The sequence below is a fragment of the Oncorhynchus nerka genome, linkage group LG16 (genome assembly GCF_034236695.1).
Source record: "Oncorhynchus nerka isolate Pitt River linkage group LG16, Oner_Uvic_2.0, whole genome shotgun sequence".
Taxonomy (NCBI): Eukaryota; Metazoa; Chordata; class Actinopteri; order Salmoniformes; family Salmonidae; genus Oncorhynchus; species Oncorhynchus nerka.
This window is the reverse complement of record NC_088411.1, coordinates 47,514,034-47,541,084: the sequence shown is the minus strand read 5'-3', so window position 1 is coordinate 47,541,084 and position 27,051 is coordinate 47,514,034. Positions and strand designations below refer to the sequence as shown.

The 27,051-nt window shown below is 41.1% G+C and overlaps 1 protein-coding gene across 1 annotated transcript; it reads right to left on the bottom strand.

Moving 5' to 3' along the window:
• Nucleotides 1-35: 35 nt before the first annotated feature.
• On the bottom strand, nt 36-26,863 carry LOC115144475 (myosin-6-like). The gene is made up of 40 exons (XM_065002703.1): nt 26,800-26,863; nt 26,607-26,649; nt 24,661-24,869; nt 24,343-24,486; nt 24,093-24,249; nt 23,971-23,998; nt 23,770-23,875; nt 22,913-23,005; nt 22,741-22,804; nt 22,552-22,650; nt 20,380-20,483; nt 20,143-20,281; nt 19,925-20,043; nt 19,563-19,712; nt 18,838-19,008; nt 18,339-18,648; nt 17,833-17,903; nt 17,455-17,660; nt 14,983-15,106; nt 13,364-13,500; nt 13,017-13,272; nt 11,839-12,081; nt 11,569-11,745; nt 11,310-11,455; nt 11,088-11,178; nt 10,605-10,994; nt 10,337-10,463; nt 10,114-10,232; nt 9,830-10,026; nt 9,449-9,632; nt 8,089-8,254; nt 7,848-7,972; nt 7,441-7,749; nt 6,494-6,697; nt 6,097-6,393; nt 5,858-5,962; nt 5,670-5,765; nt 5,445-5,579; nt 840-887; nt 36-150 (listed from the first exon to the last, which is right to left on the bottom strand). Exons 3-39 carry the CDS (start codon nt 24,859-24,861, stop codon nt 867-869), a joined length of 5,811 nt encoding a protein of 1,936 aa, XP_064858775.1. The 5' UTR covers nt 24,862-24,869; nt 26,607-26,649; nt 26,800-26,863; the 3' UTR covers nt 36-150; nt 840-866.
• Nucleotides 26,864-27,051: the final 188 nt, after the last annotated feature.

Genomic DNA, 27,051 nt, shown 5'->3' with positions numbered 1-27,051 from the left:
GCACAGCGTAACATATTACAAGCAACACACAGAGATGCAATTTCAATTGTCTTTATTCCGCTTCATGTTACATGGAGAATAGAGAGAAACTGAAGTCAGGAGATTTTCAGAACGGTCCGTCTGAGAGCTTCACTCTTCATCGTGTCCTTTCTGTGGCAGAAGGTAGATAAAGGTTGTGAAAATGAGCTCTATATTCTGGAAACATTTTGTAATTTTATACTTTGGGTCTTGAAATGTAAATTCCACAATGAGGCAACTCCAATGAGTGTTAGTGCTGCACTAAAACACTGTTCATAAAATGGTCCTAACATTACACCAACTGGTACAGTGGTATTACCCAATTTGTAAGTCGCTCTGGATAAGAGCGTCTGCTAAATGACTTAAATGTAAATGTAAATGTAATTATATTACCCTGGTCTACCCTCTCCTGTCATTATATTACCCTGAAACCCCACCTCTTTAAGGAATACCTAGGAATAGGATAAAGTAATCCTTCTCACCCCCCCTTAAAAGATTTAGATGCACTATTGTAAAGTGGCTGTTCCACTGGATGTCTTAAGGTGAACGCACCAATTTGTAAGTCGCTCTGGATAAGAGCGTCTGCTAAATGACTTAAATGTAAATGTTTTCTAACAAATTAACTTTATTATTAGTATCAACATTTGAAGGTGCAATGATGTCAAATCATAATAATTAAATTAACATTCAATTAATTTGGCTATTGCTTTAATTTCAACTAGTGTCCTTATTACAATAAACATCTCCAAAAACGATGTAATTGTAATTGTAAGTGACCACTGAAACCAGGAAGTGTGCAAATTATAACCAAAGCAACTGACCTGGGAGCAGGGTCACAACTCTAGGTCTCACTCCTCATCCTTTCCTTTCTGTGACAGAGAAGATAGATTGTCTATGAGAACGTTGTAATCCTACTGGAAAACCTTTATTTTGCCATATATACGTTAAAATTACAATAAGCTTCAACAGGTAAGTAGCATACACTTGGAATAAACTATGAACATCATGTTGTCCCCATACAGATACCAACCCCTGTAATGGTCCTGATTCTCCTTAGATCTGCTATGTAATCAATTAAAAGTTTGCAATACATTTTATAGTTGCAATATTGTCCAATGAACAATTAAAGTAAAATTAACAGTAGATTAATTTGATTCTTAAACTGTAGATATTACATAAAATATGTTTTTTAAAAATGGTCCCAGTTCCTTAAATCCTGTGTATTACCATGGTAGTAGCTACATAGGTAGGTACAGTGGTATTACCATGGTAGTAGCTACATAGGTAGGTACAGTGGTATTACCATGGTAGTAGCTACATAGGTAGGTACAGTGGTATTACCATTCCTACATAGGTAGGTACAGTGGTATTACCATTCCTACATAGGTAGGTACAGTGGTATTACCATGGTAGTAGCTACATAGGTAGGTACAGTGGTATTACCATGGTAGTAGCTACATAGGTAGGTACAGTGGTATTACCATGGTAGTAGCTACATAGGTAGGTACAGTGGTATTACCATGGTAGTAGCTACATAGGTAGGTACAGTGGTATTACCATTCCTACATAGGTAGGTACAGTGGTATTACCATTCCTACATAGGTAGGTACAGTGGTATTACCATTCCTACATAGGTAGGTACAGTGGTATTACCATTCCTACATAGGTAGGTACAGTGGTATTACCATTCCTACATAGGTTGGTACAGTGGTATTACCATGGTAGTAGCTACATAGGTAGGTACAGTGGTAATACCATGGTAGTAGCTACATAGGTAGGTACAGTGCTATTACCATGGTAGTAGCTACATAGGTAGGTACAGTGGTATTACCATTCCTACATAGGTAGGTACAGTGGTATTACCATGGTAGTAGCTACATAGGTAGGTACAGTGGTATTACCATGGTAGTAGCTACATAGGTAGGTACAGTGCTATTACCATGGTAGTAGCTACATAGGTAGGTACAGTGGTATTACCATTCCTACATAGGTAGGTACAGTGGTATTACCATTCCTACATAGGTAGGTACAGTGGTATTACCATTCCTACATAGGTAGGTACAGTGGTATTACCATTCCTACATAGGTACAGTGGTATTACCATTCCTACATAGGTAGGTACAGTGGTATTACCATGGTAGTAGCTACATAGGTCGGTACAGTGGTATTACCATGGTAGTAGCTACATAGGTAGGTACAGTGGTATTACCATGGTAGTAGCTACATAGGTAGGTACAGTGCTATTACCATGGTAGTAGCTACATAGGTAGGTACAGTGGTAATACCATGGTAGTAGCTACATAGGTAGGTACAGTGGTATTACCATGGTAGTAGCTACATAGGTAGGTACAGTGGTATTACCATTCCTACATAGGTAGGTACAGTGGTATTACCATGGTAGTAGCTACATAGGTAGGTACAGTGGTATTACCATGGTAGTAGCTACATAGGTAGGTACAGTGGTATTACCATGGTAGTAGCTACATAGGTAGGTACAGTGGTATTACCATTCCTACATAGGTAGGTACAGTGGTATTACCATGGTAGTAGCTACATAGGTCGGTACAGTGGTATTACCATGGTAGTAGCTACATAGGTAGGTACAGTGCTATTACCATGGTAGTAGCTACATAGGTAGGTACAGTGCTATTACCATGGTAGTAGCTACATAGGTAGGTACAGTGGTAATACCATGGTAGTAGCTACATAGGTAGGTACAGTGGTATTACCATGGTAGTAGCTACATAGGTAGGTACAGTGGTATTACCATGGTAGTAGCTACATAGGTAGGTACAGTGGTATTACCATTCCTACATAGGTAGGTACAGTGGTATTACCATTCATACATAGGTAGGTACAGTGGTATTACCATTCCTACATAGGTAGGTACAGTGGTATTACCATTCCTACATAGGTAGGTACAGTGGTATTACCATTCCTACATAGGTAGGTACAGTGGTATTACCATTCCTACATAGGTAGGTACAGTGGTATTACCATGGTAGTAGCTACATAGGTAGGTACAGTGCTATTACCATGGTAGTAGCTACATAGGTAGGTACAGTGGTATTACCATTCCTACATAGGTAGGTACATTGTTTCAGTGGAATTTGCAGTGTAGGTACAGTGGTATTACCATGGTAGTAGCTACATAGGTAGGTACAGTGCTATTACCATTCCTACATAGGTAGGTACAGTGGTATTACCATTCCTACATAGGTAGGTACAGTGGTATTACCATTCCTACATAGGTAGGTACAGTGGTATTACCATGGTAGTAGCTACATAGGTAGGTACAGTGCTATTACCATTCCTACATAGGTAGGTACAGTGGTATTACCATGGTAGTAGCTACATAGGTAGGTACAGTGGTATTACCATGGTAGTAGCTACATAGGTAGGTACAGTGGTATTACCATTCCTACATAGGTAGGTACAGTGGTATTACCATGGTAGTAGCTACATAGGTAGGTACAGTGGTATTACCATGGTAGTAGCTACATAGGTAGGTACAGTGGTATTACCATGGTAGTAGCTACATAGGTAGGTACAGTGGTATTACCATTCCTACATAGGTAGGTACAGTGGTATTACCATGGTAGTAGCTACATAGGTCGGTACAGTGGTATTACCATGGTAGTAGCTACATAGGTAGGTACAGTGCTATTACCATGGTAGTAGCTACATAGGTAGGTACAGTGCTATTACCATGGTAGTAGCTACATAGGTAGGTACAGTGGTAATACCATGGTAGTAGCTACATAGGTAGGTACAGTGGTATTACCATGGTAGTAGCTACATAGGTAGGTACAGTGGTATTACCATGGTAGTAGCTACATAGGTAGGTACAGTGGTATTACCATTCCTACATAGGTAGGTACAGTGGTATTACCATTCATACATAGGTAGGTACAGTGGTATTACCATTCCTACATAGGTAGGTACAGTGGTATTACCATTCCTACATAGGTAGGTACAGTGGTATTACCATTCCTACATAGGTAGGTACAGTGGTATTACCATTCCTACATAGGTAGGTACAGTGGTATTACCATGGTAGTAGCTACATAGGTAGGTACAGTGCTATTACCATTCCTACATAGGTAGGTACAGTGGTATTACCATTCCTACATAGGTAGGTACATTGTTTCAGTGGAATTTGCAGTGTAGGTACAGTGGTATTACCATGGTAGTAGCTACATAGGTAGGTACAGTGCTATTACCATTCCTACATAGGTAGGTACAGTGGTATTACCATTCCTACATAGGTAGGTACAGTGGTATTACCATTCCTACATAGGTAGGTACAGTGGTATTACCATGGTAGTAGCTACATAGGTAGGTACAGTGCTATTACCATTCCTACATAGGTAGGTACAGTGCTATTACCATTCCTACATAGGTAGGTACAGTGCTATTACCATTCCTACATAGGTAGGTACAGTGCTATTACCATTCCTACATAGGTAGGTACAGTGGTATTACCATGGTAGTAGCTACATAGGTAGGTACAGTGGTATTACCATAATTTGCAGTGTAGGTACAGTGGTATTACCATGGTAGTAGCTACATAGGTAGGTACAGTGGTATTACCATGGTAGTAGCTACATAGGTAGGTACAGTGGTATTACCATTCCTACATAGGTAGGTACAGTGGTATTACCATAATTTGCAGTGTAGGTACATATTCTTTCCAAAGACAAAATTCTGTAAGTCAAAGCATGTAATGAATATCAATGTTGGGTAGTGGTTATTACATACAGTATAGTTGTTAGTCATTATAATGCTATGGGAAATGACCCTATAACATAATGATCTTTAGTGATTTTCTACCGAGGGAATGACTTGAAGCTATGGTAGGTACAAGGTTGACATATCAACGTTGATATTGAAGGTGTCCTTTCATTTGAATGAGTTTTTTATCAAATGAATGAACGTCTGACACTGCAAACAGGTATAAAGTGTACATCTTTGACTGTCATTACACTGTACGAATATATATATATATTTCATGTTAAGTGGGGGCCTTTTTTTTCTTCTTCGGGAAATGTATCTATGAAACCATCGGGACCATTAGCAGCTATTACGTTTAGAGTTGATCCTGTCTTGTATAGTTTTAGAACACAATGGATGCCCGCAAATTCAATATAAACGTAGCTATTCAGATGTTAAATGATATTATGGCTATTGGATATCATATGCCTTAAAACTATTCATCTTTAAGGCTTCAGTCATACATTACATGGGGGGGAGAGTCATTAAATCTGTGCTTCTACACCTGCATTGCTTGCTGTTTGGGGTTTTAGGCTGGGTTTCTGTACAGCACTTTGAGATATCAGCTGATGTACGAAGGGCTTTATAAATACATTTGATTTGATTTGATTTGAAATGATAATTCATTGAAGATTGAAACAGCAACTACTGACCTTGGAGCCGACATCCCGACTCTTGGCTCTCATCTTATTGACCTGAGACTCAGCGATATCAGCCCTCTCCTCTGCCTCATCCAGTTCATGCTGAATCTTGCGGAATTTGCCCAAATTGGAATTGGCTTGTTCCTCCTGTGAAAAAAAATATGGATGATTTAGTCAAACGCAACAATTCATAAATGACAGATGCATCGGTTGGACATTGGAAGGTTTTGTACTTACAGCCTCCTCTGCTGTTCTCTTGAACGATTTGACCTTCAGCTGCAGTTTGTCCACCAGGTCCTGCAGACGGCTCAAATTCTTACGGTCTTCCTCAGTCTGCACCAAGTAAACAAGGGAGAAAACAAGGGTCATATATTAAGCTTCATTTTTATTCTGAGTTCATAGTTCATAGTTCAACTGTGATGTACCTGGTAGGTGAGTTCCTTGATGCGTCTCTCATATTTACGGACTCCTTTCACAGAATCGCCACTTCTCCTTTGTTCACTTTCCACTTCAGTCTCTAGCTCCCTCACCTAGTAAAATATAACGGATGTTAACTTTATTTCCAATCATGTCATTAACAACGACATTCAACATTGAAGCTAGAAATATGAATGAATATTTATTTATTTATAGAATACAAGGTAGGTTGGTCTCAAACACTTACTCTGGCCTCCAGCTTCTGGATCTGCTTCTTGCCTCCCTTCATGGCGATTTGTTCAGCTTCATCCAGGCGGTGCTGCAGGTCCTTGATGGTCTGCTCCATGTTCTTCTTCATGCGCTCCAGGTGAGAACTGGTGTCCTGCTCCTTCTTCAGCTCCTCTGCCATCATGGCAGCATCAGTAATGGCCTTCTTGGCCTTTTCCTCAGCGTTTCTGCACTCTTGCACAGCCTCTTCCACTTCAGTCGAAAGCTGGGATGTGTCGCCCTCTAGCTTCTTCTTCTGGCTCAGCAGACTGGTGTTCTACAGATAAGTTTTAAGGAATTACTTTAATATTATCTTCAACATTTTCAAGTTGTGTATATTTAATAAGGCAATCTATTGTTGTCTATCAATGCCTTACCTGAGAGTGCAGGAGCTGAACTCTCTCACTAACATCCAGCAGTTCCTGCTCGGCCAGTTTGCGGCCTCTCTCAGTCTGCTCAACCATGGCTCTCAGCTCATCCAGTTCAGCCTGCATCAGGTTGTTGCGTCTCTCCACAATGGCAATGTTCTCCTTCAGGTCATCACCACCACGTAGAGCATCATCCAGCTGCAGTTGAGAATCCTGTGGAGAGAATTTTGGTTTTGTTAGAAAGAGGTCCTCCAAATGACCCCACATCTGTTTTTTTTGGCTTCATCTTTATAATAAAAATGTAGTAGGTATTGTGTTTAAGATTAAATCAGGATTGCGGTCAATTCAACTAATTCAATTCTAATTCAATTATCTGTAAATTTAATTCAATTAAAATTCAAGGTTAGTCTTTAAAATCAGAGATAATTCAATTCCAAGAATGTAATTCCCAATTATTTCCAAACAATTATATATGTTTTACCTTTATTTAACTAGGCAAGTCAGTTTTAAGAACAAATTCTTATTTTCAATCATTGTTTAGGAACAGTGGGTTAACTGCCTTGTTCAGGAGCAGAACGACAGATTTTTATCTTGTCAGCTCGGGGATTTGATTTAGCAAACTTTCGGTTACTAGTCCAACGCTCTGACCACTAGGCTACCTGCTGGTTACTAGACCAACGCTCTAACCACTAGGCTACCTGCTGGTTACTAGTCCAACGCTATAACCACTAGGCTACCTGCTGGTTACTAGACCAACACTCTGACCACTAGGCTACCTGCCGCCCTCTTACACAAATATTAAATTGATTTTCAATTCAATTCCAATTCAAACTATTATTCCATAACTTGGTCGTGAAATTCGGATTGAATTAAACCTAAATTCAATTCTTGAATTGTAATTTCTAATTAAATTGGAATTGACCCCAACTCTGGATGAAATGCTGTGGAAGTGTTACCTTCAGGTGGGCATGAAGACCCTTAAGTTGCTTCTGGGCCTCTGATGCCTGCCGGTTGGCCTGGCTGAGCTGGATCTCCATCTCATTGAGATCTCCCTCCATCTTCTTCTTCAGCCTGAGAGCTTCATTCCTGCTGCGAGTCTCTGACTCCAGGGAGCTCTGCAGGGTGTCCACCACTCTCTGCTGGTTCCTCTTATTCATCTCCATCTCCTCATCCTTCTCCACCAGTTTGCGCTCAATGTCAGCTTTGACCTGGTTGTACTCCAGCTGTGCTCTCAGGATCTTGCCCTCCTCGTGCTCGAGGGAGCCCTATGGGAACAACAACACACATTGTATGTCAAATATTCTAGTATTTTAGCCTCAGTAAATGGTGTCTATCCCTACCAGTAAATATCTTCCAGTCTCACCTCAGCTTCCTCTAGTGCAGTCTGTATCTCAGCCTTCTCCTGCTCCAGCTGTTTACGGATCTTCTCCAGCTCATGGATGCTCTTTCCTCCCTCACCAAGTTGCTCAGTCAGATCAGAAATCTCCTCTGTGTGGGGGAGAAAAAAAAGAACAAAATGTACATCAGTATCTTGTGATAACAAATCTCTGTAATAATATTGAAATGATTGTGCTGAAATGCCAAATAATACTGATGCTCTGAACCTTGTAGGTTCTTGTTCTCTCTCTTCATGGTCTCCAGATGATCCAGAGACTCCTCGTAAGAGTTCTTGAGTTTGAAGAGCTCAGTGCTGAGAGATCTGGCCTCTTTCTGGGAGCTCTCCAGCTCAGTCTGAGACTCCTCAAACTTCTGCTTCCATTCGGCCAGGACCTAGTAGAATCACACAGGTATTGTAAATGGTTTGAATAAACAGCATATGATTATTTGCACCTGTACATAGCCCATCTGTAAACAGCCCATCTACCTACATCATCCCCATTCTGGTATTTATTTACCTCCCTCACTGGCTTTAAGCACCAGCTGTCAGAGGAGCTTACAGATCACTGCACCTGTACATAGCCCATCTGTAAACAGCCCATCTACCTACCTCATCCCCATACTGGTATTTATTTACCTCCCTCACTGGCTTTAAGCACCAGCTGTCAGAGGAGCTTACAGATCACTGCACCTGTACATAGCCCATCTGTAAACAGCCGATCCAACTACCTCACCCCCATACTGGTATTTATTTACCTCCCTCACTGGCTTTAAGCACCAGCTGTCAGAGGAGCTTACAGATCACTGCACCTGTACATAGCCCATCTGTAAACAGCCCATCTACCTACCTCATCCCCATACTGGTATTTATTTACCTCCCTCACTGGCTTTAAGCACCAGCTGTCAGAGGAGCTTACAGATCACTGCACCTGTACATAGCCCATCTGTAAACAGCTCATCTACCTACCTCATCCCCATACTGGTATTTATTTACCTCCCTCACTGGCTTTAAGCACCAGCTGTCAGAGGAGCTTACAGATCACTGCACCTGTACATAGCCCATCTGTAAACAGCCCATCTACCTACCTCATCCCCATACTGGTATCTATTTATTTATTTTGCTCCTTTGCACCCCAGTATCTCTACCTGCACATTCATCTTCTGCCGATCTACCATTCCAGTGTTTAATTGCTATATTGTAATTACTTCGCCACCATGGCCTATTTATTTCCTAAACTTACCTCATTTGCACTCACTGTATATAGACCTTTTTTGTTTTCTTTTTTTCTAACATATTATTGACTGTATGTTTTGTTTATTCCATGTGTAACTCTGTGTTGTTGTATGTGTCGAATTGCTACGCTTTATCTTGGCCAGGTCGCAGTTGCAAATGAGAACTTGTTCTCAACTAGCCTACCAGGTTAAATAAAGGTGTTCTCAACTAGCCTACCTGGTTAAATAAAGGTGTTCTCAACTAGCCTACCTGGTTAAATAAAGGTGTTCTCAACTAGCCTACCTGGTTAAATAAAGGTGGAAAAAAAAGAAAAAAAGCTCATGTATTGTAATAAAAGTGTCCCATAATAATACCTTGTCGAAGTTCCTCTGCTTCTTGTCCAGAGCGGCAGCAGCCGCATTGGATCTCTCCACATCCACCATGAGATCTTCAATCTCATTCTGGAGTCTGTGTTTAGTCTTCTCCAGGGAGGAGCATTTAGCGTTAACAGCTTCCACAGCTTCCTCTGCATCCTGCAGACGCTGAGCCAGCTTTTTCCTAGATTGACATGAATGGGAAGCTCATTTCAGAACATCTGACTTTATTTCTCTCTCTCTCTCTCTCTATATATATATATATATATATATATATAATGGTTGTTTATCAGGTAATTCATGTATCTTTTATCATATACTGTTGTGCATCGCTCATTCAGCCAAGGTTGAATAGCCTTGAAAGTAAGAAAACATCCTTACTTTGCCTCTTCAAGCTCCTCGGTCTTCTGGATGGCATCAGTTTCATACTTGGTTCTCCACTGAGCCACCTCAGCGTTGGCCTTGGACATGCCGCGCTGCAGCTCAGCCTTGGCCTCCTGCTCCTCCTCATACTGCTCCCTCAGCAGGTCCGAGTCATGGCGAGCAGACTGCACTGCATGGGCGAGTGCGTTCTTTGCCTTGGAAAATAAATGTTAAAAGAAAGAACATGTAGTAATGGCGCAGGATGAAAGTAGTTGCAGATTCTACATTTATTGTATAAATACCTTGACTTCCTCCTCCAGTTGTCTCTTGAGGTCTTCAATCTGCTGAACATTGGACTGCTTACCCCTGGTCAGTTGGGAGACCAGAGAGTCCTTCTCCTCCAGTTGTCTGGCAAGTTCACCTGTTTTCATCGATTTTTTAAAAATGATTTCAACTAGTCTCTTATTGTGGATGTGGCTATTCATTGTAGCGGTTTGTGTGAATGTTCATGTTAAGTTGTTGTACCGTTCTCAGTTTGAAGCTTTGCTTTCTGCATGGTGAAATCATTGATGGATCGCTGTCCTTCCTCAGCTTTTGTCCTGTATTCACTCATCTGGTCCTCGAGAGTGCGGCACATTTTCTCCAAGTTTGTCTGAAAATTGGTTAAAATATATATATATATAATGCAGCAAAACCTTCATAGATCATATCTCTGAAACTAAGGACATGTCCATTTGCCATATCTATCTGATCTCACAAAATGCTTGTATTTCATAATGATTAATCCACTGACCTTAGTCTTGACAATCTGCTCCATGTTGGAGACCACATCATCCAGCTCCAGCCTGAGCTCACTCTTCTCCTTCTCCAGCTTCTGCTTCACTCTCTGAAGGTTGTCAATCTGCTCTCCCAGGTCAGCTACACTGTCAGCATTTTTCTTCCTCAGAGTGGCAGCTGTAGCCTCGTGCTGCAGGGTAGCCTCTTCAAGGTCTCTACGCACCTTCTGGAACTCAGCCTCCCTCTTCTTGTTCATCTCAATCTGGGAAGCAGTGGCTCCTCCAGCCTCCTCCAGCCTCTCGCTGATCTCTTCCAGCTCTCTGGCCAAGTCTGCCCTCTGTTTCTCCACCTTGGCACGGGCAGCTCTCTCGGCCTCCAGCTCTTCCTCCAGCTCCTCAATGCGGGCCTGAAATGGTCGGAATTAAACTTTTCTGGTAAAAGCAGAACATAATCAAGTGTAACAGAAAGAGTATATTTTCAACAATAATATTGGAATTACCTGCAACTCCTTCAGTTTCTTCTGAAGCTGAGCACTCATTGCCTGCTCATCCTCAATCTTGCTGCTGAGTTGGCTCATCTCAAAGTCCTTCCTGATGAGTGAAAAAAAAAAGTTTTTTATTTGAAAATATTTGTAAATCGTTTTTTTTGGGGGGGAGCTGTGGTCTTTTCTGCTATAAAATAAAATGAGTATGTAAACAGTTGCATTGATTTGTGATCTTACTTCTTCATCTTCTCCTCCATCTGCTGCTTGTCGTTCTCCAGGTCCATTAGGCTCTCCTGGGTCAACTTCAAATCTCCCTCCAGCTTTCTCTTGGCTCTCTCAAGGTCCATCCTCACCTTCTTCTCTTGCTCCAGAGAGCCTTCAAGCTGATTAAAGGATATATTAAACAATATTAGGAGGAAACCATTTACTGTAGCCTATTTTGTTAGGATATGACTAAATATGTTGTCATTTTTATCAATACTAATTAGATTCTCACGTCATCAACTTGCTGTTCCAGTTTGGCTTTGGCCTTGGTCAGCGTGTTGACTTTGTCCTCCTCACTCTGCAGGTCATCCAACGTTTGCTGATGAGCCTCCTGCAGAGCCTTCTTCTCCTTGGTCAGCTTGGCAATGATTTCATCCAGAGCTGCCATCTCCTCAGTCAGGTTTTTAACCTAAAGAAACACTTTGTGTCATTACACTTTATCATCATCCAGACCAAATTATTTTGGAGTTTTAACAACCCAAGAATGAAGAGAAACTTTGACCTTGTTCTCTGTGGCGTGCTTCTCCTTCTCCACTTTAGCCAGGGTGAGCTCCAGATCATCAATGTCCTTCTTGAGTTCTGAGCACTCATCCTCCAGCTTCCTCTTCTTAGCAGTCAGCTCTGAATTCATCTCCTCCTCATCCTCCAGTCTCTCGGTAAGCTCTTTGGCTTTGGCCTCGAGCTGGATCTTATTCTTGATCAGCCCCTCACATCTCTCCTCAGCGTCACCTAGAGTGTCTTCTGACTGTCAACGTGTCAATATATTGTAAGTATATATCAAATCCTGTCCAATTTCAGAAATTTGGTTGGTTTGTAAAATATTCTGTATTAATTAATTGTATGACATTTGTTTTTTGTTTTTTTCTCTTTCTGAATCCCAAACCAGTCCCTTCCCCGTAGTAAGCCCTCGATTTGCACGTTCACAAGTGTCTCCTCCATATTCACAAAGCTGAGGGAGTGAAAATGATCAAGGGGGCCCTCCGATAGCCACTTTGACCAGCCCCTCCGGGGCAAAGCGCTATCCCAACATGCATCGGAATATGTTTGGACTTCATATGAAATAATGCAAAGTCTCGCCTAATGATATGACACTTGCATTTGTTTGTGTCTTATATTTCAAAGTGTGAAACACGTAACAAAATGAAATGTTTAACTGTTATTGAGGTTTAGATTTTGTTAATCTTGTATCTTGTTATATCTTGAATGAATTTATAAAATACATTTTCATTATTGTACTTTTTTCCTTAAATTGCATCATTGAAGTCACGAACGTGTCCTGTAGTTGATCGGGTTTATTGATTATTATTATTGATATCCTACTCTGCTCTGGAAGTCACGAATGTGTCCTGTAGTTGATCGGGTTTATTGATTATTATTATTATTATTGATATCCTACTCCGTTCTGGAAGTCATGAACGTGTCCTGTAGTTGATCGGGTTTATTGATTATTATTATTGATATCCTACTCCGTTCTGGAAGCCACCCTTTGAGTTTTTCCAGCAAGTGTGGCAACAGATGAACCTTCGAAGGAGTTAAGGCTGCTTTGGGATTGTGCCTCAGTCACGCTAAGAACTCGAAAGGCCTTTTTTTTTTTTTTTTACAAAGGATGCGAATGCAACAAAAGGGACTAGTGCCGTTAAAGTTAAACCAAAGTAGTTTAGCAATGTGTCTTTTACTCACAGACAGGACTGCCATTTGCAGGTCATTCTTCTCTTGGAGAAGGGAGACCATCTTCTCTTCCAGCTCCTTTCTACGGGCGTCCGTTTTAGCAAAAAGCTCTTTAAGCTTCAGGAATTCTTCCTTCATGTTGGCCATCTCTTTCTCAGTCTCTGCTGAAACCAGCAGAGGTTTGATCTTGAAGAACATCTTCATCCAGGGCCAATTCTTGACGCCCATGAAGGCACGAATGTTCCATTGGATCACAAGCAAGGCGTCCCTGGGAAATTGTTATAAAATTAGCTTGTTATACTACTTTTTCCACCTCCACCATATTGTCTGCAGAAGTTCTATCCATTGTTTTTTCCAACCTGCGGTCAACAATTTTCTGGAACTCAATCCTGGCAAGTAGACCACGTGATCGGGCCTGCATGCCGGTGATGATGAGAGCGAGACGGTCATCTCTCATCTCCTCAAGGGTGCCCAGGAGACCAGCCTTGAAGAACACCTAATAAAGAGATAGAGAGAGAGAGATAAAGGTGTGTATATATGCAGTACACATCAATGATTTTACAGATCACAGAATTCCATTCAGATCAGCAGGAGGGGTCAGCCAATTAATTATATTCCTTAGCGTTCAGTAACAGCAGCCAATTCATTATATTCCTTAGCATTCAGTAACAGCAGCCAATTAATTATATTCCTTAGCATTCAGTAACAGCAGCCAATTAATTATATTCCTTGGCATTCAGTAACAGCAGCCAATGAATTATATTCCTTAGCATTCAGTAACAGCAGCCAATGAATTATATTCCTTAGCATTCAGTAACAGCAGGTGATTCATTATATTCCTTAGCATTCAGTAACAGCAGCCAATTAATGATATTCCTTGGCATTCAGTAACAGCAGCCAATGAATTATATTCCTTAGCATTCAGTAACAGCAGCCAATGAATTATATTCCTTAGCATTCAGTAACAGCAGGTGATTCATTATATTCCTTAGCATTCAGTAACAGCAGCCAATTAATTATATTCCTTAGCATTCAGTAACAGCAGCCAATTAATTATATTCCTTAGCATTCAGTAACAGCAGCCAATTAATTATATTCCTTAGCATTCAGTAACAGCAGCCAATTCATTATATTCCTTAGCATTCAGTAACAGCAGCCAATTCATTATATTCCTTAGCATTCAGTAACAGCAGGTGATTCATTATATTCCTTAGCATTCAGTAACAGCAGGTGATTCATTATATTCCTTAGCATTCAGTAACAGCAGGTGATTCATTATATTCCTTAGCATTCAGTAACAGCAGGTGATTCATTATATTCCTTAGCATTCAGTAACAGCAGGTGATTCATTATATTCCTTAGCATTCAGTAACAGCAGCCGATTAATTATATTCCTTAGCATTCAGTAACAGCAGCCAATTAATTATATTCCTTAGCATTCAGTAACAGCAGGTGATTCATTATATTCCTTAGCATTCAGTAACAGCAGCCAATTAATTATATTCCTTAGCATTCAGTAACAGCAGGTGATTCATTATATTCCTTAGCATTCAGTAACAGCAGCCAATTAATTATATTCCTTAGCATTCAGTAACAGCAGCCAATTAATTATATTCCTTAGCGTTCAGTAACAGCAGGTGGCGGTAAATCACCAACCAGGTTGCTTTAATACTTCTAGATTGTCCAGCTTAGTAGCTGCTAGTATGAACCTTTTCAGTTTATTTACGAACTGACCAATAATAAACTCATGGAAGTTGACCTCTTTAAAATAGATTGTCCTCAATGGCGCTGATCATTCTATCATAGAAGTGGCCATTGCATCAGTTCTCTAGTACAACTCTGTGGGTATTGCTCAGGTTGGCCTGGTTTTGGTGATCGTGGTGTAATGGCAATATGTTGCTAGGACCCTTTAGTTGGTCCTATCTTTCCCTCCTGATCCAACAGGCCATATTGCCTTCCGTCTATTTAGAGAACTTACCTTAGTGTGTCCTAATCTGTACTGGGTGTGGTCAATGTCCAGAGAGCCCAGCAGTTTTTCCGCCGCCTTCACGTTGTCAATGAACTGACCCTCAGGGATGGCATTTGGATTGAGGATGCGGTATCTGAATGAAAATCACCAAACAATTGTCTTTAATATTCATTACAAGTCAAAGGTTAGGACACACCTTCTCATTCCAGGGGTTTTTCTTTATTTTTATTATTTTCTTCATCTTAACTATGAAATAACACATATATGGAATCATGTAGTAACCAAAAAAGTGTTATGAAATAACACATATATGGAATCATGTAGTAACCAAAAAAGTGTTATGAAATAACACATATATGGAATCATGTAGTAACCAAAAAAGTGTTATGAAATAACACATATATGGAATCATGTAGTAACCAAAAAAGTGTTATGAAATAACACATATGGAATCATGTAGTAACCAAAAAAGTGTTATGAAATAACACATATATGGAATCATGTAGTAACCAAAAAAGTGTTATGAAATAACACATATATGGAATCATGTAGTAACCAAAAAGTGTTATGAAATAACACATATATGGAATCATGTAGTAACCAAAAAAAGTGTTATGAAATAACACATATATGGAATCATGTAGTAACCAAAAAGTGTTATGAAATAACACATATATGGAATCATGTAGTAACCAAAAAAGTGTTATGAAATAACACATATGGAATCATGTAGTAACCAAAAAAGTGTTATGAAATAACACATATATGGAATCATGTAGTAACCAAAAAAGTGTTATGAAATAACACATATATGGAATCATGTAGTAACCAAAAAAGTGTTATGAAATAACACATATATGGAATCATGTAGTAACCAAAAAAGTGTTATGAAATAACACATATATGGAATCATGTAGTAACCAAAAAAGTGTTATGAAATAACACATATATGGAATCATGTAGTAACCAAAAAAGTGTTATGAAATAACACATATATGGAATCATGTAGTAACCAAAAAAGTGTTATGAAATAACACATATATGGAATCATGTAGTAACCAAAAAAGTGTTATGAAATAACACATATATGGAATCATGTAGTAACCAAAAAAGTGTTAAACAAATCAAAAATATATTTTGTGTTTGGGATAGTAGCCACCCTTTGTCTTGATGACAGCTTTGCACACTCTTGGCATTCTCTCAACCAGCTTCATGAGATAGACACCTGGAATGCATTTCAATTAAAATGTGTGCCTTGTTAAAAGTTAATTTGTGGAATTTATTTCCTTTTAAATGTATTTGCACCATTCAATTGTGTTGTGATAAGGTAGGGGTGGTATACAGAAGATAGCCCTATTTGGTAAAAGACCAAGTCCATATTATGGCAAGAACAGCTCAAATAAGCGACAGTCCATCATTACTTTAAGACATGAAGGTCAGTCAACCCAGAAACTTTCAAGAACTTTGAAAGTTTCTTCATGTGCAGTCACAAAAACCATCAAGCGCTGTGATGAAACTGGCTCTCATGAGGACCGCCACAGGAAAGGAAGACCCAGAGTTACCTCTGCTGCAGAGGATACGTTCATTAGAGTTAACTGCACCTCAGATTGCAGCCCAAATAAATGCTTCACAGAGTTCAAGTAACAGACACATCTGAACATCAACTGTTCAGAAGAGACTGCGTGAATCAGGCCTTCATGGTCGAATTGCTGCAAAGAAACCACTACTAAAGGACACCAATAAGAAGAGACTTGCTTGGGCCAAGAAACACAATGGACATTAGACCGATGGAAATCTGCCCTTTGGTCTGATGAGTCCAAATTTGAGATTTTTGGTTCCAACCGCTGTGTCTTTGTGAGACGCAGAGTAGGTGAACGGATGATCTCTGCATGTGTGGTTCCCACTGTGAAGCATGGAGGAGGTGGTGTGGGGGTGCTTTGCTGGTGAAACTCAGTGATTTATTTGGAATTCAAGGCACACTTAACCAGCATGGCTACCACAGCATTCTGCAGTGATACACCATCCCATTTGGTTTGGGCTTAGTGGGAGTATCATTTGTCTTTCAACAGGACAATGACCCAACACACCTCCAGGCTGTGTAAGGGCTTATTTGATCAAGGAGAGTGATGGAGTGCTGCATCAGATGACCAGGCCTCCACAATCCCCTGACCTCAACCCAATTGAGATGGTTTGGGATGAGTTGGACCGCAGAGTGAAGAAAAAGCAGCCATAAGCATATGTTGGAACTCCTTCAAGAGCATTCCTCATGAAGCTTCCCGAGAGGTCGCGTAGGATGCAGAGCTTAAGGAATTCTGTACTTTAGCAAATCTGATTTATTACATTTTCCATGTGGACTATATTAAAGGGCACTTCATTTAATATAACAGGCTTAAAACAATTTCTACTTAAATTGTCAAAGGGACTCAAAAGGCCCTCCTTTCCTGTTAGAAAGAAGATATATAACCTTATTTTCTTATTTACCTTTGTTTGAAGTCAGCGTACAGGATCCTGTTGGGGAAGCCCTTTCTGCAGATCCTGATGCCTTCCAGCACACCGTTACAGCGCAGCTGGTGCATGACCAGAGGATTCTCCATGGCCCCAGGAGTCTTGGTCTCGTTGGGGATGAGGCAACGCACAAAGTGAGGGTGAGTAGACCTCAGGTTGGTCATGAGTTTACCCAAGTTCTCCTGTGAGTACGACAAATGTAGAATTCTCCATCAGTGAATGAGTCTCAGGAGTACCTCACGAGTCACAACGGCATTAAATGCTAACATGCCAATCCACAACATACTGACATCTCAAATGTAATGTAATATGGTGCTGTGTGAAAAGCTAGATTAATGTTCATGTCAGATCTACCCTGTGCAGTGCAGACACCGTCTGGAAGGAAGAGCCTTTCTTCTTCTTTCCTCCAGCCGCTTTGTCTTCACCTGATAACCACAGAACAATTAGATTATACATGCTGTTATTGTCACATACACCGGATAGGTGCAGTGCAATGTTTTGGAGTAAATTAGTTTTAAGTGCCTTACTCCATGTCGGTTCAGGTATTCAAACCTTTAACCTTTCGTTAACTGCCCCAACACTCTAACCACTAGGCTACTTGTCGCTCCTCTTTCGTTAACTGCCCCAACACCCTAACCGCTTGGCTACTTGTCGCTCCTCTTTCGTTAACTGCCCCAACACTCTAACCGCTAGGCTACTTGTCGCTCCTCTTTCGTTAACTGCCCCAACACTCTAACCGCTAGGCTACTTGTCGCTCCTCTTTCGTTAACTGCCCCAACACTCTAACCGCTCTGTTCTATCATGCCAAATGTTATTTACTTTAGTGGTTTGTAGTCCTAGCAGATAGAAACATATAGTACCTCCTTCTGCACCAGCGTAGCTTGCAAAGAGATTGGACAAGAACTTAAGACTTGACTTCTGGAACAGTCCGACCACAGTCTCATTCAGCGGGTCCTTGTTCTTCACCAGCCAGTTACCGATGTTGTAATCAACAGTGCCAGCATAGTGAACCAGGGAGAAATGTGCCTCCGGTCTTCCCTTGACAATCTTGGGCTTCTGGAAACATGCGTTTTTCCCCAGATGAGTGTCATACAGCTTCGCCTTGAATGTAGAATCACTGGCCTTGGGGAACATGCACTCCTCTTCAAGGATGGACATGATACCCATTGGCTGAGAGGAAGGAGTGGAAATCAATTAGTGCTAAGGGAAAAGCATAGTGATTAAATATCACAATCATTTGTCTATGAAGATTTTCCCGTGTAATGCTCATTTTAAAAAAGTACTCCCGTTAAATGTTTGAAATCTCAAAGCTAACTCAGGACACTTCATATAAACTAGGTCAAAACTGAAGACACCGACCCTTTCAATGAGGTCAATGCAGGCAGCCAAGTCCATGCCGAAGTCAATGAACTCCCAGACGATGCCCTCTTTCTTATACTCTTCCTGCTCCAGCACGAACATGTGGTGGTTGAAGAACTGCTGCAGCTTCTCATTAGTGAAGTTGATGCACAGCTGCTCGAAGGTGTTGAACTGGAATAGAAGTTCACAGTTACTTCATTTTGTTACTTCTGTAATGTTTTTATCATTTTATGATGTGTTCTTTTCGTCGTTGTTGTTGTTGTTGTTTTTTACCCCCCATTTTCTCCCCAATTTTGTGATATTCAATTCCGATTCAATTACGATCTTGTCTCATCGCTGCAATTCCCCGAGGGGGTTTGGGGGAGGTGAAGGTCGAGTTGTGCATTCTCCGAAACATGACCCTCCAAACCATTCTCCTTAACACCCGCCTGCTTTACTCAGAAGCACCAATGTGCCACAGGAAACACTAATCAACTGACGATAGAAGTCAACCTGCAGGCGCCTGGCCTGACACAAGGAGTCGCTAAAGCGCAATGAGCCAAGTAAAGTCCCCCTAGACCAAACCCTCCCGTAACCCGGATGAACACTGGGCCAATTGGACTGCCGATCATGGACAGTTGTGACACAGCCTGGGATCGAACCAGTGTCTGTAGTGACCTGCTGCGCCACTTGGGAGGCCCATGATTGGTTATTTTTACGAAATATAGCCTACATCAAACACTCACATCAAAGATCTCAAAGCCTGCAATGTCCAGCACACCAATGTAATGCTGCCGAGCGTTCTTGGTGTCCAGAGTAAGGTTGATTCTTATCACCATCCAGAGGAACATGTTCTCATAGATTTTCTTTGACAGTGCACCAATAGAGTAGTACACCTAGAAAATATAGAGAGAAAATGAATTACTAAAACATAGGTTCAACATGAACAAATAGGGACAGTTTCCCAGACACAGATTAGGCCTAGTCTTGGACTTAACATCCTGCTCAATGGGGAAATCACTCATTAAAATATTAGCAACTCTAAAACAGAAGTTTTATACTCACAATTATTATCTTCTGGAAATGTACAAGTTTTTTTTAGACTCACCTGGTCGACACTCTGACCTTTGGTGACCCATTCATTTCCTACTTTGACCCTTGGGTGACACAGCCCCTTGACTAGGTCCGCAGAGTTCAGGCACATCAGATATGCGACTTTGTCAACATCTGGAAAAGAAAGGTTTTATGGTTGTAGGAGGAGGCATTCTGACAGTTGGATTTTGTCAAAGATCCTATATATTAAAGTGAGAGGTTTTATTTCCTCACCCTCAGTGCCATCAGATTCTGCTTGCTCCTCCCTCTGCTTGTTCTTGAACTTCATGTTGCCGTAGTGCATTATGGCCCCAGTCAGCTTGTAAATGCCATTAATCTCTTCTTGAGAGAAGCCCAGCACATTAAAGGCATCCTAGTTCAGAATAAAATAACATTTTTTTTGCATTGGATAGAAAGTTGGACAGATGAGCAAGGAGAGATAAATGTAAATTGTCATGAAAATTGACTTACATCAGTAGCCATTAGCTCATCAGAATCATCAATGGAAGTTACTTTAATCTCTCCTTGGGAGATGAAGGCGTAGTCGTAAGGATTGCTGGTGATGAGGAGCATCTCTGAAAAGATTTTCAACAGCACAGTTGAATGTGCTTAGGGTACTGTTTATTATGCATTGTTTCTCAATCTTTTTTTTTTGTAACTGTGGCAGCTAATTTACTGACAACAGTAACATCCCAAGGACTGGTGCTGGTCCACAGACATGAGGTTGAGAGTAGAGGTCCACCGATTAATCGGAATGGCCGATTAATTAGGGCCGATTTCAAGTTTTCACGACAATCGGTAATCGGCATTTTTGGACACCGATTATGGCCGATTACATTGCACTCCACGAGGAGATTGTGTGGCAGGCTGACCACCTGTTACGCGAGTGCAGCAAGGAGCCAAAGTAAAGTGCTAGCTAGCGTTAAACTTATCTTATAAAAAAACAATCAATCTTAACATAATCACTAGTTAACTACACATGGTTGATGATATTACTAGTTTATCTAGCTTGTCCTGCGTTGCATATAATCGATGCGGTGCCTGTTCATTTATCATCGAATCACTTTGCTTAACGGGTGATGATGTAACAAGCGCATTCGAGAAAAAAGCACTGTACACCAATGTACCTAACCATAAACATCAATGCCTTTCTTAAAATCAATACACAAGTATATATTTTTAAACCTGCATATTTAGTTAATATTGCCTGCTAACATGAATTTCTTTTAACTTGGAAATTGTGTCACTTCTCTTGAGTTCTGAGCAACAGAGTCCGGGTATATGCAGCAGTTTGGGCCGCCTGGCTCGTTGCGAACTGTGTGAAGACCCTTTCTTCCTAACAAAGGCCGTAATTAATTTTCCATAATTTTCCATAATTATAACATATCATTGAAGGTTGTGCAATGTAACAGCAATATTTAGACTTAGGGATGCCACCCGTTAGATAAAATACGGAACGGTTCCGTATTTCACTGAAAGAAATGATAGTTTCTGGATTTTACCATATTAATGACCAAAGGCTCGTATTTCTGTGTGTTATTATGTTATAATCTATGGTTTGATATTTGATAGAGCAGTCTGACTGAGCGGTGGTAGGCGGCAGCAGGCTCGTAAGCATTCATTCAAACAGCACATTCCTGTGTTTCCCAGCAGCTCTTCGCTGTGCTTCAAGCTGTTCATGACTTCAAGCTTATCAACTCCAGAGATTAGGCTGGCAATACTATAGTGCCTATAAGAACAGCCAATAGTCAAAGGTATATGAAATACAAATGGTATAGAGAGAAATAGTCCTATAATTCCTATAATAACTACAACCTAAAACTTCTTACCTGGGAATATTGAAGACTCATGTTAAAAGGAACCACCAGCTTTCATATGTTCTCATGTTCTGAGCAAGGAACTGAAACGTTAGCTTTTTTACATGGCACATATTGCACTTTTAATATCTTCTCCAACTGTCACGCCTTGGTCATTGTATTTTGTGTTTTTTTCATATGTTTGAGTAGGCCAGGGTGTGACATGGGTTTATATGTTATGTTTCGTATTGGGGTTTGTATTATTTGGGATTGCGGCTGATTAGGGGTGTGTCTAGTATAGGCTTGGCTGCCTGAGGCGGTTCTCAATTAGAGTCAGGTGCTTATCGTTGTCTCTGATTGGGAACCGTATTTAGGCAGCCTGAGTTTCGCTTGGTATTTCGTGGGTGTTTGTTCCTGTCTCTGTGTTGTAGTCACCAGATAGGCTGTAATTAGTTTCACGTTCTGTTTGTTGTTTTGTATTCTGAGTTATTTCATGTACCGCATTTCATTCATTAAAGTCATGAGTAACCAACACGCTGCATTTCGGTCCGACTCTCTTTCCACAAACGAAGAACGCCGTTACAGAAACACCCACCATTTATTATTTATTTTATTGATGTATTATATTATGTTGAAATAAAAGTGTTCATTCAGTATTCAGTATTGTTGTAATTGTCATTATTACAAATATATATATATAAAAATTGGCCGATTAATCGGCATCGGCTTTTGTTTGTTTGGGTCCTCCAATAATCGGTATCGGCATTTAAAAATCATAATCGGTCGACCTGTTATTGAGAGGCACTGATATAGTGTTCAGTACCTAATTGAGTGGTCTATTACTCACCTAGCAGTTCTGGTTTCTTTTGGGACAGAATCTGGTAGAAGATGTGGTAGTCTCTCTCAGCCTTGAGCTGGAAAGTCACACGTGACTTTTCCAGAAGATCTGATATGCATGAAAAAGTGAACGTGTATTGTATGAATCTGTTGTCAAAAGAGATTTGTTCAAACCTGATCAAATTGAACTTTTACTTACAAGTCTCAATGTCAGCAGAGGAAAGCTTCCCAGTGACTCCAAAATGAATTCGGATGAATTTACCCTGTAAGGTTTTACCAACATATTAATGAATGGGTGCATATGCACCCGACAATATGATGATAGGATTTGATAATAAAGACGTGTTCTCAAACAAGAGGGAAAAACGTACGAATCGAGAGGAGTTGTCATTCCTGATGGTCTTGGCATTACCAAACGCCTCCAGTGCAGGATTGGCCTGGATGATTTGATCCTCCAGAGTCCCCTACAAAACCAACATCCATACTGTGTTACATTTCTGTCATGAATATCTCCATTTTTTTTATCTAGGCAAGTCAGTTAAGAACAAATTCTTATTTTCAATGACGGCCTAGGAACAGTCGGTTAACTGCCTGTTCAGGGGCAGAACGACAGATTTGTATCTTGTCAGCTCGGGGGTTTGAACTTGCAACCTTCCGGTTACTAGTCCAACGCTCTAACCACTAGGCTACCCTGCTGGTTACTAGTCCAACGCTCTAACCACTAGGCTACCCTGCTGGTTACTAGTCCAACGCTCTAACCACTAGGCTACCTGCTGGTTACTAGTCCAACGCTCTAACCACTAGGCTACCCTGCTGGTTACTAGTCCAACGCTCTAACCACTAGGCTACCCTGCTGGTTACTAGTCCAATGCTCTAACCACTAGGCTACCTGCTGGTTACTAGTCCAACGCTCTAACCACTAGGCTACCTGCTGGTTACTAGTCCAATGCTCTAACCACTAGGCTACCTGGCTCTAACCACTAGGCTACCTGGCTCTAACCACTAGGCTACCTGCTGGTTACTAGTCCAACGCTCTAACCACTAGGCTACCTGCTGGTTACTAGTCCAATGCTCTAACCACTAGGCTACCTGGCTCTAACCACTAGGCTACCTGCTGGTTACTAGTCCAACGCTCTAACCACTAGGCTACCCTGCCGCTCAAAGACTTTGTTCAACATGCTCATGCAGCCAGGAAGCGTGTTTCATTTAGGATGGACATTCTGTTGACCTTTTTTTCTTCAGCGGCACTTTTCTTCCCAGCAACAGCAGCAATGCTGGCGAAGTACTGGATGACTCTCTTGGTGTTCACAGTCTTTCCAGCACCAGATTCTCCACTGGGAATGGAAATACAAGTGTGGATGTTTCAACATTTCTCCTAATTGGAAATAGCCTCATAATTGATAAAAACCTTTTTGGTTGAGGTACTTACGTGATGAGGACAGACTGGTTTTCCCTGTCTGTTGAAAGAAAAGGAATTATCAGTAAATAGCACTTTACCAAATAATAGTTTGATGTTTTAAATGTCCTTAGAAAACAACAGTTGCATTTGACCTGATAGCATGTACTGGTAGGCGTTGTCAGAGACGGAGAACACATGAGGAGGAGCTTCAGTTCTCTTCTTGCCTCTGTAAGCGTTGACAACGGACTGATCGTACACCGGCAGCCACTTGTAGGGGTTGACAGTGACACAGAACAGCCCCGAGTAGGTCTGTTGGAAGACGCGAGAAAGGTGCAGATTGAAGTTCTATTCATTTGAATCCATGTTTTTGATATAACGGAGAGCGGGCGGGTCATTACTTACGTAGATCATCCAGGCTGCGTAACGCTCTTTGAGGTTAAACAGCACAGCGGGCTCGTGCAAGAAGGTGAACATCGCCATGTCCTCAATTTTATCAAACTTTGGCGGGTTCTGGGGGTGGCAGTCAATCTCCTTCACGACAACAGTCTGAAAGAAGAGTAAATTACATTTCCACAGGTTTTTTTTTCATTTCATTTTCAAAGTACAGCGTTATTCTATTTAATAATCATCAGTAAAGGAAAAAGAACATGAATCATTATGTAGACTACATATTGTTCCTGTTGTCTAGCCACGTTAAAAGCGTTTTATTAAAACATTCACCTTCCCGAACTCCGTGTTAACTGTGATTTTGTCCCCATCTCTGGTGGTGATTGTGCCCTTGACGTACTCAACCTCAGGATCAGGCACATAGCACTCCCTTTTAATGTCAAAGGGTCTAGTCTGGCATTCCATCCTCTCCTTGTCTGGTTTACGCAGAAAGGGAGCTGCTGCCCCGAACTCCTCCATAACCATGTCCCCCATCCTGAAATCTGTACAGGGAGGAACAGACGATATCTACATCCATCCACAGTTTCATTCAAGATATCCCATTCTGACATTAGCAGTAGTAAGGCCATTGCTGGCTTGCTGCTGAAGCTAAGTAGGGTTGGTCCTGGTCAGTCCCTGGATGGGAGACCAGATGCTGCTGGAAGTGGTGTTGGATGGCCAGTAGGAGGCACCCTTTCCTGTGTTCTAAAAAATAATATCCCAAATCCCTGGGCAGTGATTGGTTACATTTCCCTGTGTAGGGTGCTGTCTTTCAGATGGGATGTTAAACGGGGTGTCCTGACTGTCAGTGGTCACTAAAGATCCCATGGCACTTATTGTAAGAGTAGGGGGGTTAACCCTGATGTCCTGACTCTCTGAGGTCATTAAAGATCCCATGGAACTTATCGTAAGAGTAGGGGGGTTAACCCTGGTGTCCTGGCTAAATTCCCAATCTGACCATCATGGCCACCTAATCATCACCAGTTTACAATTGGCTCATTCATCCCCCTCCTCTCCCCTGTAACTAATCCCCAGGTCGTTGCTGTAAATGAGAACGTGTTCTCAGTCAACTTAGATGGTAAAATATATATTTTTTAAATTTTTAGGATAGTTTTAAAATCATATTTATTCTGTGCAGTCTGAATTGATTTGCAGTTTTATGTTTTGTTTTGTTTCACATTGAATACGTGGTTTTGTGGAGTACAATGCTAAAGAAGATTTACATCACAGGGATTGGACCTTCAGTCTTAGAATCATTAGGTAATAGTTAATACTGTATAAGCAAATTCCATTTGAATGAGATGCTGACATGGTCTATTTTGTGTTAATGGGTTGTGGTTATACAGTTATAATGTATTGTCATTACTGTTAAAAGTATGAATCCTTATAATGTTTCATAAATCAACATGTATGTTGTCTTTCTATATGGCAATTTACAATAGGTTCTACACGACTGATAATAACTCCAGCTTCTTGTAATAGAATACTGCATCCAATACTTGCTAATACGAGCCAAGTTACAATTCTCACCAAGTAAGTCAACATTGGTGTTAGAAGTGGATTGGTGGTCATGAGGGAACGCGCAGACAGCCGTGTGAGGGGGGCTAGAAGTGGTCGAAGCACTGGGATGCTTCTTTCCTGTTCGGAGCTGGATGGGTAACGGAGCCTCACTAATGTGAGCCATGTTACAATTCCCCCTAAGTGAGTAAACCCTATCAGTGCGATGTGTTTGACTTTTCTCCCCAGCGCCCCGGGTTCGTTTCCCTGCCCCGCTGTTCGCAACAATACTTACATATTATAGGCAGTTCATAGTCACTTATGACAAGTCTTATAATGCTTAATGATCGTGTCATAATAATATTTATATGGCTTCAATAAAAGGATTCTCAATTGGTGTTCTGGTTGAAATACACGCTGATCTCAAGCTAGAGAGACTGACCTGAATATCAAGCTGATTTCAAGCTAGAGAGACTGACCTGAATATCAAGCTGATTTCAAGCTAGAGAGACTGACCTGAATAACAAGTTGATCTCAAGCTAGAGAGACTGACCTGAATAGAGAGACTGCTGTCTTCAACCCTCAACACGTGCTCCTCATTGCAAATACAGTTAAGGAAACTATAAAATCTATTTCACAACAACAACTTAAACAACCAAGAAAATGCATGCCGTGACTTTAAATATATATATATGTAGGCCTGTGCCTTAGTCAACCTTAGTGTGGAAGTTTCCGTTCCTTACCTGTTGTTGGTCAGACCTCTTGGTTTGGTAGAAAGGATCTCTGCTGAGAATGAAATAGACAAATACAAAGACCAGCATCAATCACCTGACCAGCTATGTATTTGCTGATTGGTGCCTTGTGATGCTGTGGGAATCATCGTTGTTAGGTCCTTTAATCATTATGTTCCTCAGCAGACGGCCTCTATGTGCTTACCTGTAGGATGACAGTCCTGTGCTTTGTGTCTCCCTGGTCTGTTTCTCTCCAGACCTGCATCCCCCTTTATAAAGGCTGTTGTTCAGCCCTTATATGGAGATGGGCCGATGAAAAAGTCACTCTGATTATTTTAAAAGATCTGTATTAGGAAGTAGAGGTGTGTGTAGAAGGCAGGCTATCAACGAGGCCCCCCAGGGTGCGTAACCCTTTGTTTATGGCTTCCCGATGACAATAGCACCCTCCTCCGCAGGT

Coding starts and splice junctions, on each gene's coding strand:
- LOC115144475 (XM_065002703.1), bottom strand. CDS start 24,861: ATGGGGGACATGGTTATGGAGGAGTTCGGGGCAGCAGCTCCCTTTCTG. Junction 11,746..11,838: donor AGCACGCCACAGAGAACAAG/GTCAAAGTTTCT, acceptor GTGTTTCTTTAG/GTTAAAAACCTGACTGAGGA. Junction 888..5,444: donor GTCGGGATGTCGGCTCCAAG/GTCAGTAGTTGC, acceptor TCTCTGTCACAG/AAAGGAAAGGATGAGGAGTG.